The 16,999-nt window shown below is 43.2% G+C and overlaps 1 protein-coding gene across 1 annotated transcript in view; it reads right to left on the bottom strand.

The window, feature by feature from the left end:
* Positions 1–269: 269 nt before the first annotated feature.
* itgb2 (integrin, beta 2) overlaps positions 270–16,999 on the bottom strand; it is a 125,822-nt gene continuing 109,092 nt past the window's right edge. The window contains exons 15-16 of the mRNA XM_034186558.1: positions 10,231–10,397; positions 270–718 (exon numbers count right to left, since the gene is read on the bottom strand). Of these exons, the coding sequence (XP_034042449.1) occupies positions 653–718; positions 10,231–10,397 (233 nt within the window). The 3' untranslated portion in view covers positions 270–652. The remainder of the gene's footprint in view (positions 719–10,230; positions 10,398–16,999) is intronic.

Here is a 16,999-nt window from a genome sequence, read left to right as displayed (position 1 = left end):
CAATCAATCAATTTTTTTATATAGCGCCAAATCACAACAAACAGTTGCCCCAAGGCGCTTTATATTGTAAGGCAAGGCCATACAATAATTATGTAAAACCCCAACGGTCAAAACGACCCCCTGTGAGCAAGCACTTGGCTACAGTGGGAAGGAAAAACTCCCTTTTAACAGGAAGAAACCTCCAGCAGAACCAGGCTCAGGGAGGGGCAGTCTTCTGCTGGGACTGGTTGGGGCTGAGGGAGAGAACCAGGAAAAAGACATGCTGTGGAGACGTCATACTGTCAAAAATACCATTACAGAGAGATGTGTGCTTGTATATTCATATTGTTATGTGTAGAGAACGCAGGGCGTAGCATTTCATTCATTCTTTCATTTAAATTTTGGAATTGTTTCTGAAGTCAGATACCTGAATCATGACTGATCAGATTAATACAAATATATTCTAAATAACAAATTATTAAATGCTCGCCTTAATTATTCAGTGACCATTTTCTGCTTGTCCAGTGTAAATTAAAATTACTGCAGTTTGACAAAAAAAAAAAAAAAAAGCAATTGAAAGCAATGTGTCTGCAAAAAGGCGCTCAGCAGACCACAGGGATCATGTGTCCTGCAGCCAAAGGGTACTGAACTCCTGCTGCTGCAGCATTCAAGCTCATTCTCCAGTGAATAAGGGGTTCTTCACATTGGTGGTGGCACTCTGGAACATTGGGTTGATAGCCTGTTGGTGAAACAAGTCCAGTGATTAATTTTCACATGTAAGGGAATTCGTTTCTCAAAAAGAAAATAAATTCCAAGATCTTTTAATACAACCCCTGGCAAAAATTATGGAATCACTGGCCTCAGAGGATGTTCATTCAGTTGTTTAATTTTGTAGAAAAAAAGCAGATCACAGACATGACACAAAACTAAAGTAATTTCAAATGGCAACTTTCTGGCTTTAAGAAACACCATAAGAAATCAAGAAAAAAAGATTGTGGCAGTCAGTAACGGTTACTTTTTTAGACCAAGCAGAGGAAAAAAATATGGAATCACTCAATTCTGAGGAAAAAATTATGGAATCACCCTGTAAATTTTCATCCCCCAAATTAACACCTGCATCATATCAGATCTGCTCATTGACATTGACCCTATGCCATGACATTGACCCTATGTGTCTTTTTGCAAGGAATGTTTTTGCAGTTTTTGCTCTATGGCAAGATGCATTATCATCTTGAAAAATAATTTCATCATCCCCAAACATCCTTTCAATTGTCCAAAATATCAACATAAACTTGTGCATTTATTGATGATGTAATGACAGCCATCTCCCCAGTGCCTTTACCTGACATGCAGCCCCATATCATCAATGACTGTGGAAATTTACATGTTCTCTTCAGGCAGTCATCTTTATAAATCTCATTGGAAAGGCACCAAACAAAAGTTCCAGCATCATCACCTTGCCCAATGCAGATTCGAGATTCATCACTGAATATGACTTTCATCCAGTCATCCACAGTCCACGATTGCTTTTCCTTAGCCCATTGTAACCTTGTTTTTTTCTGTTTAGGTGTTAATGATGCCTTTCGTTTAGCTTTTCTGTACGTAAATCCCATTTCCTTTAGGCGGTTTCTTACAGTTCGGTCACAGACGTTGACTCCAGTTTCCTCGCATTCGTTCCTCATTTGTTTTTATGTACATTTTTCGATTTTTGAGACATATTGCTTTAAGTTTTCTGTCTTGACGCTTTGATGTCTTCCTTGGTCTACCAGTATGTTTGCCTTTAACAACCTTCCCATGTTGTTTGTATTTGGTCCAGAGTTTAGACACAGCTGACTGTGAACAACCAACATCTTTTGCAACATTGCGTGATGATTTACCCTCTTTTAAGAGTTTGATAATCCTCTCCTTTGTTTCAATTGACATCTCTCGTGTTGGAGCCATGATTCATGTCAGTCCACTTGGTGCAACAGCTCTCCAAGGTGTGTTCACTCCTTTTTAGATGCAGACTAACGAGCAGATCTGATATGATGCAGGTGTTAGTTTTGGGGATGAAAATTTACAGGGTGATTCCATAATTTTTTCCTCAGAATTGAGTGATTCCATATTTTTTTCCTCTGCTTGGTCTAAAAAAAGTAACCGTTACTGACTGCCACAATCTTTTTTTCTTGATTTCTTATAGTGTTTCTTAAAGCCAGAAAGTTGCCATTTGAAATGACTTTAGTTTTGTGTCATGTCTGTGATCTGCTTTTTTTCTACAAAATTAAAGAACTGAATGAGCATCCTCCAAGGCCGGTGATTCCATAATTTTTGCCAGGGGTTGTATATATTACAACCAAACAAATCAGGTTATTTTCTTTAAAAGAACAAACTGGACTTAAAGCTGTTGTTGGCAACAAAGATTATGTTTGCTATACCTCCAACAGGATTTGGGATGAGTTTAACTTACAACCCAGCCTGCTGGTCACTAAAAATGTGGGACAGTGAAACGTATTCACTCTAATGGAAGAGATCAGGGAAGCAACCAACTGGAAATCACTGCCACACAGCTCAGGCTCCACGGTGAGGCAGAAATATGCAGTAGGCACTGACAGCGTTTGGCAGCTGCTGGTCTTTCTAAGAGGGGAAGCTCATTGTCGGCTTAAATCATAAAATTTTTCAGTTTATTTATACGTAAAGTCTGCCTTCCATTCATTTTCAAGAAAATGGTCTGTGGCCCTTTTGTACCAAGTAGGCCTCTTTTCTAGGGACCTGACCAATGTCCTCTCAATGTCCAGCAGAGCGTAGCTGCTCAGATGGCCATGACCCATTGTGTTGCGGTTGTAAGACTTAAGCCTTTTTAAACAGGAGAAGCTCCTTTCTGCACTGGCTCCAACTCTTGTCACTAACGATAACTGTTTGTACAGCTGATGCATTGCACTGTGCAACTCCGTGTCTTTTAGAAAAACCAAGAAATCACACAGTTTCCCCGTTATCCTGTAAGTCCTGACCTGAATACATGACTTGAAGTTCAGACCTCAGTCTCCCTGAACCAAAGTATTGGCCATAATTTTTCAGGACACTCTGGAATGCCTCTTCTGGAAACACTTCTCTCATGTCATCAAACTTCCCTGGATTGACTAATTCTAAGAAGTGCAAACTTTCAAATTTAAAAATCTGTTCCATCCATGGAGCAGATTCAAGGATGGCCATGTACAGATTTCTGTAGCACTCCTGGGGATCCTGGAATTAGGACAGATGGCACTTTCTTATGGCTCATCTTATGGGCTCATCTTGTGGGTCGGAGGTGAGACCTACTGCTTTGGCATAAACAGCTTGAAAAGCTCCCTCTGACCTCTTCTCTTTGACAAAAGCAAGAAGAGATGCAATACTTTTCTTGCAATATAAAACATCCATGGCCCTGTGCAGGGGAAGGGGCATGCCAGGCTGCTACAACTACTACAAAAACAACTCATTTACATTGAACATACCATGATTGCGTGCCACACCAAAATGCATAGAACATTGAATCAAAATGCATAGAACACTGCCATCAGTTGTAGTCTTACACACCTCTCTGCAGCTTCTCTCCCCCTGCCATCCCCTCATTACCCCATCCCTGTAGAGATGGTGCCTGCTCCCAGACCACCAATAACCAGCAAAAATCTATTTAAGCATAAAAATTCAAAAAGAAAAAATAATATAGCACCTTCAACTGCACTACAGACTAAAACAGTTAAATGTGGTCTATTAAACATTAGATCTCTCTCTTCTAAGTCCCTGTTAGTAAATGATATAATAATTGATCAACATATTGATTTATTCTGCCTTACAGAAACCTGGTTACAGCAGGATGAATATGTTAGTTTAAATGAGTCAACACCCCTGAGTCACACTAACTGCCAGAACGCTCATAGCACGGGCCGAGGCGGAGGATTAGCAGCAATCTTCCACTCCAGCTTATTAATTAATCAAAAACCCAGACAGAGCTTTAATTCATTTGAAAGCTTGACTCTTAGTCTTGTCCATCCAAATTGGAAGTCCCCAAAACCAGTTTTATTTGTTGTTATCTGTCGTCCACCTGGTTGTCCACCTGTGAATTTTCGGACCTTTTGTTTGACTTAGTGCTTAGCTCGGATAAGATAATTATAGTGGGCGATTTTAACATCCACAGAGATGCTGAGAATGACAGCCTCAACACTGCATTTAATCTATTGTTAGACTCGATTGGCTTTGCTCAAAATGTAAATGAGTCCACCAACCACTTTAATCATACCTTAGATCTTGTTCTGACTTATGGTATGGAAATTGAAGACTTAACAGTATTCCCTGAAAACCCCCTTTTGTCTGATCATTTCTTAATAACATTTACATTTACTCTGATGGACTACCCAGCAGTGGGGAATAAGTTTCATTACAGTAGAAGTCTTTCAGAAAGCGCTGTAACTAGGTTTAAGGATATGATTCCTTCTTTATGTTCTCCAATGCCATATACCAACACAGGGCAGAGTAGCTACCTAAACTCTGTGAGTGAGATAGATTATCTCGTCAATAGTTTTACATCCTCATTGAGGACAACTTCGGATGCTGTAGCTCCTCTGAAAAAGAGAGCCTTAAATCAGAAGTGCCTGACTCCGTGATATAACTCACAAACTCGCAGCTTAAAGCAGATAACCCGTAAGTTGGAGAGGATATGGCATCTCACTAATTTAGAAGATCTTCACTTAGCCTGGAAAAAGAGTCTGTTGCTCTATAAAAAAAAGCCCTCTGTAAAGCTAGGACATCTTACTACTCATCACTAATTGAAGAAAATAAGAACAACCCCAGGTTTCTTTTCAGCACTGTAGCCCGGCTGACAAAGAGTTAGAGCTCTATTGAGCTGAGTATTCCTTTAACTTTAACTAGTAATGACTTCATGACTTTCTTTGCTAATAAAATTTTAACTATTAGAGAAAAAATTACTCATAACCATCCCAAAGATATAATGTTATCTTTGGCTGCTTTCAGTGATGCCGGTATTTGGTTAGACTCTTTCTCTCTGATTGTTCTGTCTGAGTTATTTTCATTAGTTACTTCCTCCAAACCATCAATATGTCTATTAGACCCCATTCCTACCAGGCTGCTCAAGGAAGCCCTACCATTAATTAATGCTTCGATCTTAAATATGATCAATCTATCTTTATTAGTTGGCTATGTACCACAGGCTTTTAAGGTGGCAGTAATTAAACCATTACTTAAAAAGCCATCACTTGACCCAGCTATCTTAGCTCATTATAGGCCAATCTCCAACCTTCCTTTTCTCTCAAAAATTCTTGAAAGGGTAGTTGTAAAACAGCTAACTGATCATCTGCAGAGGAATAGTCTATTTGAAGAGTTTCAGTCAGGTTTTAGAATTCATCATAGTACAGAAACAGCATTAGTGAAGGTTACAAATGATCTTCTTATGGCCTCGGACAGTGGACTCATCTCTGTGCTTGTTCAGTTAGACCTCAGTGCTGCTTTTGATACTGTTGACCATAAAATTTTATTACAGAGATTAGAGCATGCCATAGGTATTAAAGGCACTGCACTGCGGTGGTTTGAATCATATTTATCTAATAGATTACAATTTGTTCATGTAAATGGGGAATCTTCTTCACAGACTAAGGTTAATTATGGAGTTCCACAAGGTTCTGTGCTAGGACCAATTTTATTCACTTTATAATGCTTCCCTTAGGCAGTATTATTAGACAGCATTGCTTAAATTTTCATTGTTACGCAGATGATACCCAGCTTTATCTATCCATGAAGCCAGAGGACATACACCAATTAGCTAAACTGCAGGACTGTCTTACAGACATAAAGACATGGATGACCTCTAATTTCCTGCTTTTAAACTCAGATAAAACTGAAGTTATTGTACTTGGCCCCACAGCCCCACAAATCTTAGAAACATGGTGTCTAACCAGATCCTTACTCTGGATGGCATTACCCTGACCTCTAGTAATACTGTGAGAAATCTTGGAGTCATTTTTGATCAGGATATGTCATTCAATGTGCATATTAAACAAATATGTAGGACTGCTTTTTTGCATTTGCGCAATATCTCTAAAATTAGAAAGGTCTTGTCTCAGAGTGATGCTGAAAAACTAATTCATGCATTTATTTCCTCTAGGCTGGACTATTGTAATTCATTATTATCAGGTTGTCCTAAAAGTTCCATGAAAAGCCTTCAGTTAATTCAAAATGCTGCAGCTAGAGTACTGACGGGGACTAGAAGGAGAGAGCATATTTCACCAATATTGGCCTCTCTTCATTGGCTTCCTGTTAATTCTAGAATAGAATTTAAAATTCTTCTTCTTACTTATAAGGTTTTGAATAATCAGGTCCCATCTTATCTTAGGGACCTCTTAGTACCATATCACCCCAATAGAGCGCTTCACTCTCAGACTGCAGGCTTACTTGTAGTTCCTAGGGTTTTTAAGAGTAGAATGGGAGGCAGAGCCTTCAGCTTTCAGGCTCCTCTCCTGTGGAACCAGCTCCCAATTCGGATCAGGGAGACAGACACCCTCTCTACTTTTAAGATTAGGCTTAAAACTTTCCTTTTTACTAAAGCTTATAGTTACGGCTGGAACAGGTGACCCTGAACCATCCCTTAGTTATGCTGCCATAGACTTAGACTGCTGGGGGGTTCCCATGATGCACTGAGTGTTTCTTTCTCTTTTTGCTCTGTATGCACCACTCTGCATTTAATCATTAGTGATTGATCTCTGCTCCCCTCCACAGCATGTCTTTTTCCTGATTCTCTCCCCTCAGCCCCAACCAGTCCCAGCAGAAGACTGCTCCTCCCTGAGCCTGGTTCTGCTGGAGGTTTCTTCCTGTTAAAAGGGAGTTTTTCCTTCCCACTGTCGCCAAGTGCTTGCTCACAGGGGGTCGTTTTGACCGTTGGGGTTTTTCTGTAATTATTGTATGGCTTTTGCCTTGCAATATAAAGCACCTTGGGGCAACTGTTGTTGTGATTTGGTGCTATATAAATAAAATTGATTTGAGATATATATATATATATATTCATATGCATGTATGTGTGTATATATATTCATACATATTCTATCTCTATTTCTACCTCATTTTCTTATGTCTTGTACTGTTACAAGTATTATTATTATTGCTTATCCTTGCACACGCTGTTTGATAAACATTTTCCTCTACTTGCACCCATCTTGTGTGTTTTTTAAGAGCTGACCTTACATGTGATTTTCTCCTCATTGATATCAATAAAGTTTATCTTATCTTATCTTAACCTTTTGTTTAGCTGTGCCCACCACTGAGTAGAAGGCACCCAATGATCTTCTCTGCCATTTTGGTAACTCTATGGAGCTCTTTCCAGTTTGTCACCCTCCAGCTGGCAAACCACGTAGAGGCAGTATGTGATGACGCTCTCCATGGTAGAGTGGTAAAAAGACACATGCAGTCTCTGGTTTATGTTATTTTTCCTGAGGATTTTCATAAAGTGGAGTCTTGCTGTGCCCTTTTTACCAAGTGTGTGGTGTTCCTGTCCCAGGTCAGTTTCTCCTCTATGTGGAGTCCCAGGAAATGATGTCCCTGACCCTTTCCACACAGGTCGTCCCAATGATAATGGACTGAATATCTGTTTTGTTTGTTGTTTGAAATCTATGATTAGCTCCTTGTTTTTGGATGTATTCAGGAGCAGGTTATTTTCTCCACACCACACCGTCACTTGTTCTACCTCATCCCGGTAGGGAGAGATTTGGCACTTTGAATGTTGACAGCAGGGTTGGGTAGGATTACTTTGAAATGTAATCCAAAAGTAATCAGATTACAAGTAATCCAAATGTATGTACATACATACATGTAATCCACATGTATTCTTTCAAAGTGATCCTACCCAACCTTGGTTGACAGTATGACTGGTAAAGTGAGGAGATCAGAAAGGAGGAGACACTGGGCTTGATTTAAGAAGATCACACATAAGTACTAAAATGTGTGGGCATTCGAAATTTTTGTGCATTGGGTTGGTGTACATTTTGCAGGTGATTTACTAAGAATAATTGCACACATGGCAGCAGGTGGTAAGGTGACATACTGGATGTGATGAGGGAGGATATGCAGGTGGTTGGTGTGACCGATGATAGAGTGAAATGGAGATGGATGATCTGCTGTGGTGACACCAATTGGGAGCAGCTGAAAGAAGATTATTGAGGCAGATCTGATAAAGGGGTGGGGAGAATAAAATATTAAAGTAAAATTTTCATGGTCACGAATGACCTAGTTTTCACACCAGAGAACCATTGCGTGCCCTGCCCATGAAAATTTAATAAGGAATGAATAAAAACTCTGATGTGGAACGGAGGATGATTCTCGTTTCTTGCCCGCAACTAGACAAGAGTCCCAGTTAGTGACTTTAATCAGCACAAAGGTAACTCACGATTCACATCTTTAAATGCTTTGAGGGGGTTAATGAAGAAATTGCGGACCCACTGCTACTGAGAGAAGCAGCGCTTCACTGCTTGTGCTGCGACCTGCTGTGCTTTGCAGCTTCTCAGCGTCTCAGTGCGTACACAGTGGGTATGCAATCAACATAGAGAAATGAGCAATTTCCCGATACACACCCTGAAGAACAACAGCCACTCCGGCATGATGTGAATTGAAGAACTGATAAGGAAATCATGAAGCAAAAAGGCTACTGATGTCAGTGGATCAAATCATTTCTTATTGATTCTTAACAGGAAGCGGTTTTCCATACCCATCCGTAGTTACAACATCTAACTGATATGAAAGAATGATCTCGCAACTGTGTTACTAAGCCATTATAATATGAATAGAATAAATAATCACCTTTGTAATGGCTCCAAATGCGGCTCTGTCTGCTTGGCGCTATCCACTATGAAATAATTATTCCATATGACGATGTGTCCAGTGGCGCAACACGTGGCATCCAGCTTGACAGCGGACTATCCTGCTGTCAGGCTTCTGCAGGCAACGATGAGGGCGGACGATTCTGTGTAGAAGATACCTGACGAATCAGGGTTTTTGGATGTGTGGTGGGTGCATGTTGCAGGCACGTGTATAGATTCCTGCTTGATCTGAACCAGCAATAAGTATCCAGAGAGTCGCATCCAAAAACTCCAATGTCAGGTTCATGCCTGGGTTTACCTCTTGATCATGTCTAGGCTTCCTCTGAGGATTTTCGGTTTTATTTTTCATATATTATACATTTGTCATGATCAGTTATTCTTTGTTGTGTAATCATTCTTTGCATTATCTGTAGTCACTTGTTATATTTTCTGTTTATCATACTTTAGTCATGAGTTAAGTTATGCTCTAGTTTTTGTCCAGCCTTTGCTTTTCCCATTGTGTAATCATTAGTTGAATCATCTGTTTATTTTTGCCATATGTTGAATTACCTATTTATTTACTTTTGGCACATGTGTGTGCCATTCTATCTTTGCTTTAGTATTAATTTTTTTGTTGTTCTCTTTTGAGGCTGGTTGGTTGCCCCTTTGCTTTGTTCACATTAATTATTGTAGGTCTTTGGGCACGTCATGTTTTGCATTGTTGTCTTTTTCTGGCACCTATTTCTCTTGCTTTGGTCTGCTTTCTTTTTTCTGTGTAACTTCACACTCATGAAATTGCCTTTGTGTTCCTCGGTCACGCCCCTTCTAGAACCTTCCGCACACCTGTTCCTCATTTCATGCCCTGATTAGCCTGCCATTATTTAAGCCCTCACAGTCTCTCACTTCCCCGCCAGATTCTAGAATTTAGTCACTTTCCAGCCTCACACCTTATAGTCCTGTTTTGCCTTGTTGTATTTTTGACCTTGCCTGTGTTTTTGGATCTCCGCTTCGCTGTATCGCTGAACTGAGCTTGTTTTTTGGACAAGCTCAGTCTCAGCCTTGTGTACTCCTCAACGCCGTGTGTTTGACCTTTGCTTGTTTATTGTTTACTCGCCTCTGCTTGTTACGTGCTTGTTACCTCCGCCACGCTGACGGCTATCCTGTGTACTGAACCTGTTGCCAGAATTCCAGATAAAGCCTTTTTATTACTCCTACACTTATGTCTGAGAGTCTGCAGAGGCCTCCTACAGTCTTCTGTGCCAAGCCACCTCGAACCATGACAATCTGTCCCTCCTGACTGCATCATGAAGTTTGGCTTTTTGTCCCATTCCTGCTCATTTGTGCTAAGTGTGACAGGGCCCTAAGATAGTCTGCAATTCTAGCAGCTCTTCACATTTAGACTTTGCAAATGTGTGGTGTAAAAGTGGAAAAACAGGCTCACATCTGCCCACTTGGATCTCTTCTGTTCAGTTTCAAACTTCCTGTACTCTTTCAGGTCCTTTATGTAGATGATCAATTTGATGAGCATCAGCAACAGGATGCCGATTAGAGCCACACCAGCGAGGGAGCCTCCAATAATGGTTGCAACACTCGGTGGTTTAGGACAGTCTGAAACAAGAAGTAACATGAGTTAAAATAAAGAAATAAACAATCCCCCCCCACCCTAATTTTAACCTTTACCTAACCTGTATGAGTGACTTTTTTTTTTGCCAATTTCCATCTCAGTGAGAAGCCCAAAAATAAAGGCTCATTGCTATTCCTCATCAGAAACAACAATGATAATAAAAATAAAACATAAAATAAACAAAATACTTCGTCAGTGCACATTCGTCTGAAACAGAAGGTTCCCGGTTCAGGACCACTAGTGCCTCTTCTCCATATAATGTGGAGTTACATCAGGAAGGAGTTATAATGATCCACAGCTGTGGCGACCCCGAGCAATAAGGGAGGAGTCAAAGGAAGGTATTTCAGTAACAGGGCAAACCACTTTCTCTGTACGAGGGTAGGCTGAAAAGTTCTAAGGCTCACTATGATGCAGTTAATGCATTAACTGTATCATAATGAGCCTTAGAACTTTTCAGCCTACCCTTGTATAAACGTTTGTGGTGTTGCTCAATATGTTTAAGAAGTAGAAAGATTTTGAAATATTGAACAACCTGAAAAAAAGTGTGTTTTGTTTCAAAATATTTTGTTGTTTTTCCCCAGAGCCGTTTGTCCCATGAAGGGACCTGTCAGGTGTGACATATATATTGAATATGTACGTCCACTGGCCCATCAGTCAAAAATTTCTCTGCTGTCCTCTACAGTCTTCTTATTGTGTGACTCTGCAGTGTGTGTGTTTATATATACAGTAGTGTTCAGAATAATAGTAGTGCTATGTGACTAAAAAGATTAATCCAGGTTTTGAGTACATTTCTTATTGTTACATGGGAAACAAAGTACCAGTAGATTCAGTAGATTCTCACAAATCCAACAAGACCAAGCATTCATGATATGCACACTCTTAAGGCTATGAAATTGGGCTATTAGTAAAAAAAAAGTAGAAAAGGGGGTGTTCACAGTAATAGTAGCATCTGCTGTTGACGCTACAAACTCAAAACTATTATGTTCAAACTGCTTTTTTTAGCAATCCTGTGAATCACTAAACTAGTATTTAGTTTAGTTAGTCATGATTTCTTCACATCTGCGAAGCATTAATTTTGTTGGTTTGGAACCAAGATTTTGCTCATTTACTAGTGTGCTTGAGGTCATTGTCTTGTTGAAACACCCATTTCAAGGGCATGTCCTCTTCAGCATAAGGCAACATGACCTCTTCAAGTATTTTGACATATCCAACCTGATCCATGATACCTTGTATGCGATATATAGGCCTGACACCATAGTAGGAGAAACATGCCCATATCGTGATGCTTGCACCACCATGCTTCACTGTCTTCACTGTGAACTGTGGCTTGAATTCAGAGTTTGGGGGTCATCTCACAAACTGTCTGCAGCCCTTGGACCCAAAAAGAACAACTTTACTCTCATCAGTCCACAAAATATTCCTCCATTTCTCTTTAGGCCAGTTGATGTGTTCTTTGGCAAATTGTAGCCTCTTCTGCACATGTCTTTTATTTAACAGAGGGACTTTGCGGGGGATTCTTGCAAATAAATTAGCTTCACACAGGCGTCTTCTGTCACAGCACTTACAGGTAACTCCAGACTGTCTTTGATCATCCTGGATGGGTGAGCCTTTGCCATTCTGGTTATTCTTCTATCCATTTTGATGGTTGCACGTGTCTCTGTTTTTTTTTGTCCATTTTAAAGCATTGGAGATCATTGTAGATGAACAGCCTATAATTTTTTTGCACCTGCGTATAAGTTTTCCTCTCTCCAATCAACTTTTTAATCAAACTACGATGTTCTTCAGAACAATGTCTTGAATGTCCCATTTTCCTCAGGCTTTCAAAGAGAAAAGCATGTTCAACAGGTGCTGGCTTCATCCTTAAATAGGGGACACCTGATTCACACCTGTTTGTTCCACAAAACTGACGAACTCACTGACTGCATGCCACACTACTATTATTGTGAACACCCCCTTTTCCACTTTTTTTACTAATAGCCCAATTTCATAGCCTTAAGAGTGTGCATATCATGAATGCTTGGTCTTGTTGGATTTGTGAGAATCTACTGAATCTACTGGTACCTTGTTTCCCATGTAACAATAAGAAATATACTCAAAATCTGGATTAATCTTTTTAGTCACATAGCACTACTATTATTCTGAACACCACTGTGTATATATATATATATATATATATATATATATATATATATATATATATATATATATATATACTCCTCAAAATAATTAGCGTTACACTGTGTTCCCCCAATTATTTTGAGCTGCGTAGAAAGTTACGGTGCATCCGTAAAGTATTCACCGCGCTTCACTTTTTCCACATTTTGTTATGTTACAGTCTTATTGCAAAATTGATGAAATTATTTTTTTTTTTTGGCCTTAAAACACATAATACCCCATCATGGCAAAGTGAAAAAAAATCTTTTTTTTTTTTAGGTTTTTGCAAATTCATTAAAAACAAAACAAAAAAAATCTAAGAAATTACATATACATAAGTATTCACAGTCTTCACCATGAAGCTCAAAATTGAGCTCAGGTGCAGCCCGTTTCCACTAATTATCCTTGAGATGTTTCTACAGCTTAATTGGAGTCCATCTGGGGTAAATTCAGTTAACTGGACATGATTTGGAAAGACACACACCTGTCTACAGATGCTGTCATGGTTTAAAATATGCAGGGCAGCAAGGTCCCCCTGCTCAAGCCAGCACATGTCCAGGCCCATTTGAAGTTCACCAGTGACCATCTGGATGATCCAGAGGAGGCATGGGAGAAGGTCATGTGGTCAGATGAGACCAAAATAGAGCTTTTTGGAATCAACTCCACTTACCATGTTTAGAGGATGAGAACAACCCCAAGAAAACCATCCCAACTGTGAAGCATGGGGGTGGAAACATCATACTCTGGGGGTGCTCTTCTGCAAAGGGGACAGGATGACTGCACCGTATTGAAGGGAGGATGGATGGGGTCATGTATTGCGAGATTTTGGCAAACCACCTCCTTCCATCAGTAACAGCACTGAAGATGGGTCATGGCTGGGTCTTCCAGCATGACAATGACCCCAAACACACAGCCAGGGCAACTAAGGTGGGGCTCCGTAAGAAGCATTTCAAGGTCCTGGAGTGGCCCGGCAAGTCTCCAGACCTGAACTCAATAGAAAATCTTTGGAGGGAGCTGAAACTCCAAACCTGAAAGATTTGGAGAAGATCTGTATGGAGGAGTGGACCAAAATCCCTGTTGCAGTGTTTGAAAACCTGGTCAAGAACTACAGGAAACGTCTGACCTCTGTTTCTGTACCAGTTGTTAAGCTCTGTTTTTCTAGGGGGTCAAATACTTATTTTATGCAATAAAATGCAAATTAATTATTTAAAATTCATACAATGTGATTTACTGGATTTTTTTTAGATTCTGTCTCTCACAGTTGAAGTGTACCTATGATAAAAATTACAGACCCCTCGATTCTTTGTAGGTGGGAAAACCTGCAAAACTGACAGGGGTGTTGTGAAAGTGTAGTGACACGGACCCACAACAGGGGGCGCAAATGAACGGTCAATAGATGAGCAAAAAAGGAACAATTTAATGTTGTGAAATGTGCACAACGAATATACAGACAATCTCAGAATATGATTACAGTCAAATTACAAAGGTGACGTGTGGGCAGGCTCGAGGATAGAAGACGTCTGTCCTGAGAAGGGCCGGAACCACACGATTTCCGCCACCACCGAATCTGGTGAATACTGGAGCCGCCAAGTCCCGAATTCCCAGGTGATCACCATCTCCGACTGTCGGATCTGGTACTGCTGGCGAGAACAAAGACAGTCAAGTGTGGGTGTGTGTACACCCAGCAACAACAACGGTGGGAATGCCACCTCCACCTCTCACTCAATATGTGATGAGTACCGCAGTGATTCCTCAGGGGAAAAGAGTGCCGTCCTGCACTCACTCAGCTTCCACAGAAAGAGGAACCGGTACTCCTGCAAACACTCACAATATACAGATATATTGCAACACAAACGGCTGAGGATATTACCTCCAGTGAAGTACGATATCTCGGCGATGAGGTGGAGATGACGTCTGGGTTTTATGGAGTGGGATGATGAAGAATGAGTGACAGCTGTCAGGACATAATGAGTAACAGCTGTCACTCCCGGCTGTGTCCGTGGCGGCAGCGCCCTCTCGTGCCTGAAGCCCGCACTTCAGGCAGGGCGCCCTCTGGTGGTGGGCCAGCAGTACCTCCTCTTCTGGCGGCCCACACAACAGGACCCCCCCCCCCAACGGGCGCCTCCTGTCACCCGACCAGGTTTGTCGGGGTGTCGGCGGTAGAAGTCGGCCAGGAGGGCCGGATCCAGGATGAAGCTCCTCTTCACCCAGAAGCGTTCTTCGGGTCCATACCCTTCCCAGTCCATCAGATATTGGAACCCCCGGCCCATTCGACGGACGTCCAGTCAATGATCCGGGCAGGAGGCGGCGCCGGACCGGGAGCACAGAGGGGTGAGGTGTGGTGAGGTTTGATCCTGGAAACATGGAAGACCAGGTGGATCCGCAGTGAAGCTGGGAGCTGGAGCTTCACCGCGGCAGGGCTGAGGACTTTGAGGATACGGAAGGGGCCGATGAACCTGTCCATCAATTTTGGAGACTGTACTTGCAGGGGGATGTCCTTCGTTGACAACCACACCTCCTGCCCGGGCTGGTATGCAGGGGCCGGGGACCGCCGGCGGTCTGCATGGGTCTTGGCCCTCGTCCGGGCTTTCAACAACGCAGAACGGGCAGTGCGCCACACCTGACGGCACCTCCGAAGATGGGCCCGGACCGAGGGCACACCGACCTCTCCCTCCACCACGGGAAATAATGGGGGCTGGTACCCCAAACACACCTCAAATGGGGAGAGGCCGGTGGCAGAAGACACCTGGCTGTTATGCGCATACTCGATCCAGGCCAGATGGTTACTCCAGGCCGTCGGGTGCGCGGATGTTACGCAGCGGAGGGTCTGTTCCAGTTCCTGGTTGGCCCGCTCTGCCTGTCCGTTCGTCTGTGGATGGTACCCGGACGAGAGACTCACGGTGGCCCCCAGTTCCCTGCAGAAGCTCCTCCAGACGTGTGAGGAGAACTGGGGACCACGGTCAGAGACGATGTCGGTGGGTATCCCATGCAGACGGACGACGTGGTGAACCAGGAGGTCTGCTGTCTCCTGGGCTGTTGGGAGCTTCGGGAGGGCCACGAAGTGGGCCGCCTTGGAGAATCGGTCCACTATTGTGAAGATGGTGGTGTTGCCCTGGGACGGCGGGAGGCCCGTGACGAAATCCAGGCCGATGTGGGACCAGGGGCGATGAGGCACCGGTAATGGCTGGAGAAGTCCTTGGGACCTTTTATGGTCTGCCTTGCCCCTGGCACAGGTGGTGCAGGCCTGGATATACTCCCGGACGTCGGCCTCCATAGACGCCCACCAGAAGCGCTGCCGGACAACTGCCACGGTCCTTCGCACCCCTGGATGACAGGAGAGCTTGGAACCGTGACAGAAGTCCAAGACTGCAGCTCTGGCCTCTGGTGGGACGCATAAACGGTTCTTCGGACCTGTTCCTGGGTCCGGGCTCCGTGCCAGGGCCTCCCGGACGGTCTTCTCCACATCCCAGGTGAGGGTGGCCACGATAGTGGACTCCGGCAGGATGGGCTCCAGTGGATCCGACAGTGCAGTTTTGACCTCCTCTTTGTGTACCCGGGACAAGGCATCCGACCTCTGGTTCTTGGTCCTGGGGCGATAGGTGATCCGGAAGTCAAAACGCCCGAAGAACAGTGACCAGCGGGCTTGCCTGGGGTTCAGCCGCTTGGCGGTCCTGATATACTCCAGGTTCCGATGGTCAGTGAAAACCGTGAACGGCACAGACGCTCCCTCCAACAGGTGTCTCCACTCCTCAAGAGCCTCCTTCACCGCAAGGAGTTCTCGATTGCCGACGTCATAGTTCCGTTCAGCCGGGGTCAACCTGCGAGAAAAGTAGGCACATGGGTGAAGAACCTTATCGGTCTCTCCGCTCTGGGACAGCACGGCTCCTATCCCTGAGTCAGAGGCATCCACTTCAACCATGAACTGGCGGCTAGGGTCGGGCTGCACCAAAACTGGCGCAGTAGAGAACCGTCGTTTCAACTCCTTGAACGCGGCTTCGCACCGATCCGACCAGGTGAAGGGGACTTTTGGAGAGGTCAGGGCTGTCAGGGGGCTAACTACCTGACTGTAGCCCTTAATGAATCTCCTATAGAAATTAGCGAAGCCGAGGAACTGTTGCAGCTTCCTACGGCTTGTTGGTTGGGGCCAATCTCTCACCGCCGCAACCTTGGCCGGATCAGGGGCAACGGAGTTAGAGGAGATGATAAACCCCAGGAAGGACAAAGACGTGCGGTGAAACTCGCACTTCTCGCCCTTCACAAACAGTCGGTTCTCTAACAACCGCTGCAGGACCTGACGTACATGCTGGACATGGGTCTCAGGATCCGGAGAAAAGATGAGAATATCGTCCAGATATACGAAGACGAATCGGTGCAGGAAGTCCCGCAAGACGTCGTTAACCAAGGCTTGGAACATCGCGGGGGCGTTGGTGAG

Source organism: Thalassophryne amazonica, chromosome 14 (assembly GCF_902500255.1).
Source record: "Thalassophryne amazonica chromosome 14, fThaAma1.1, whole genome shotgun sequence".
In the NCBI taxonomy this organism is placed as follows: domain Eukaryota; kingdom Metazoa; phylum Chordata; class Actinopteri; order Batrachoidiformes; family Batrachoididae; genus Thalassophryne; species Thalassophryne amazonica.
This window is presented reverse-complemented; position numbering and strand designations above follow the sequence as displayed.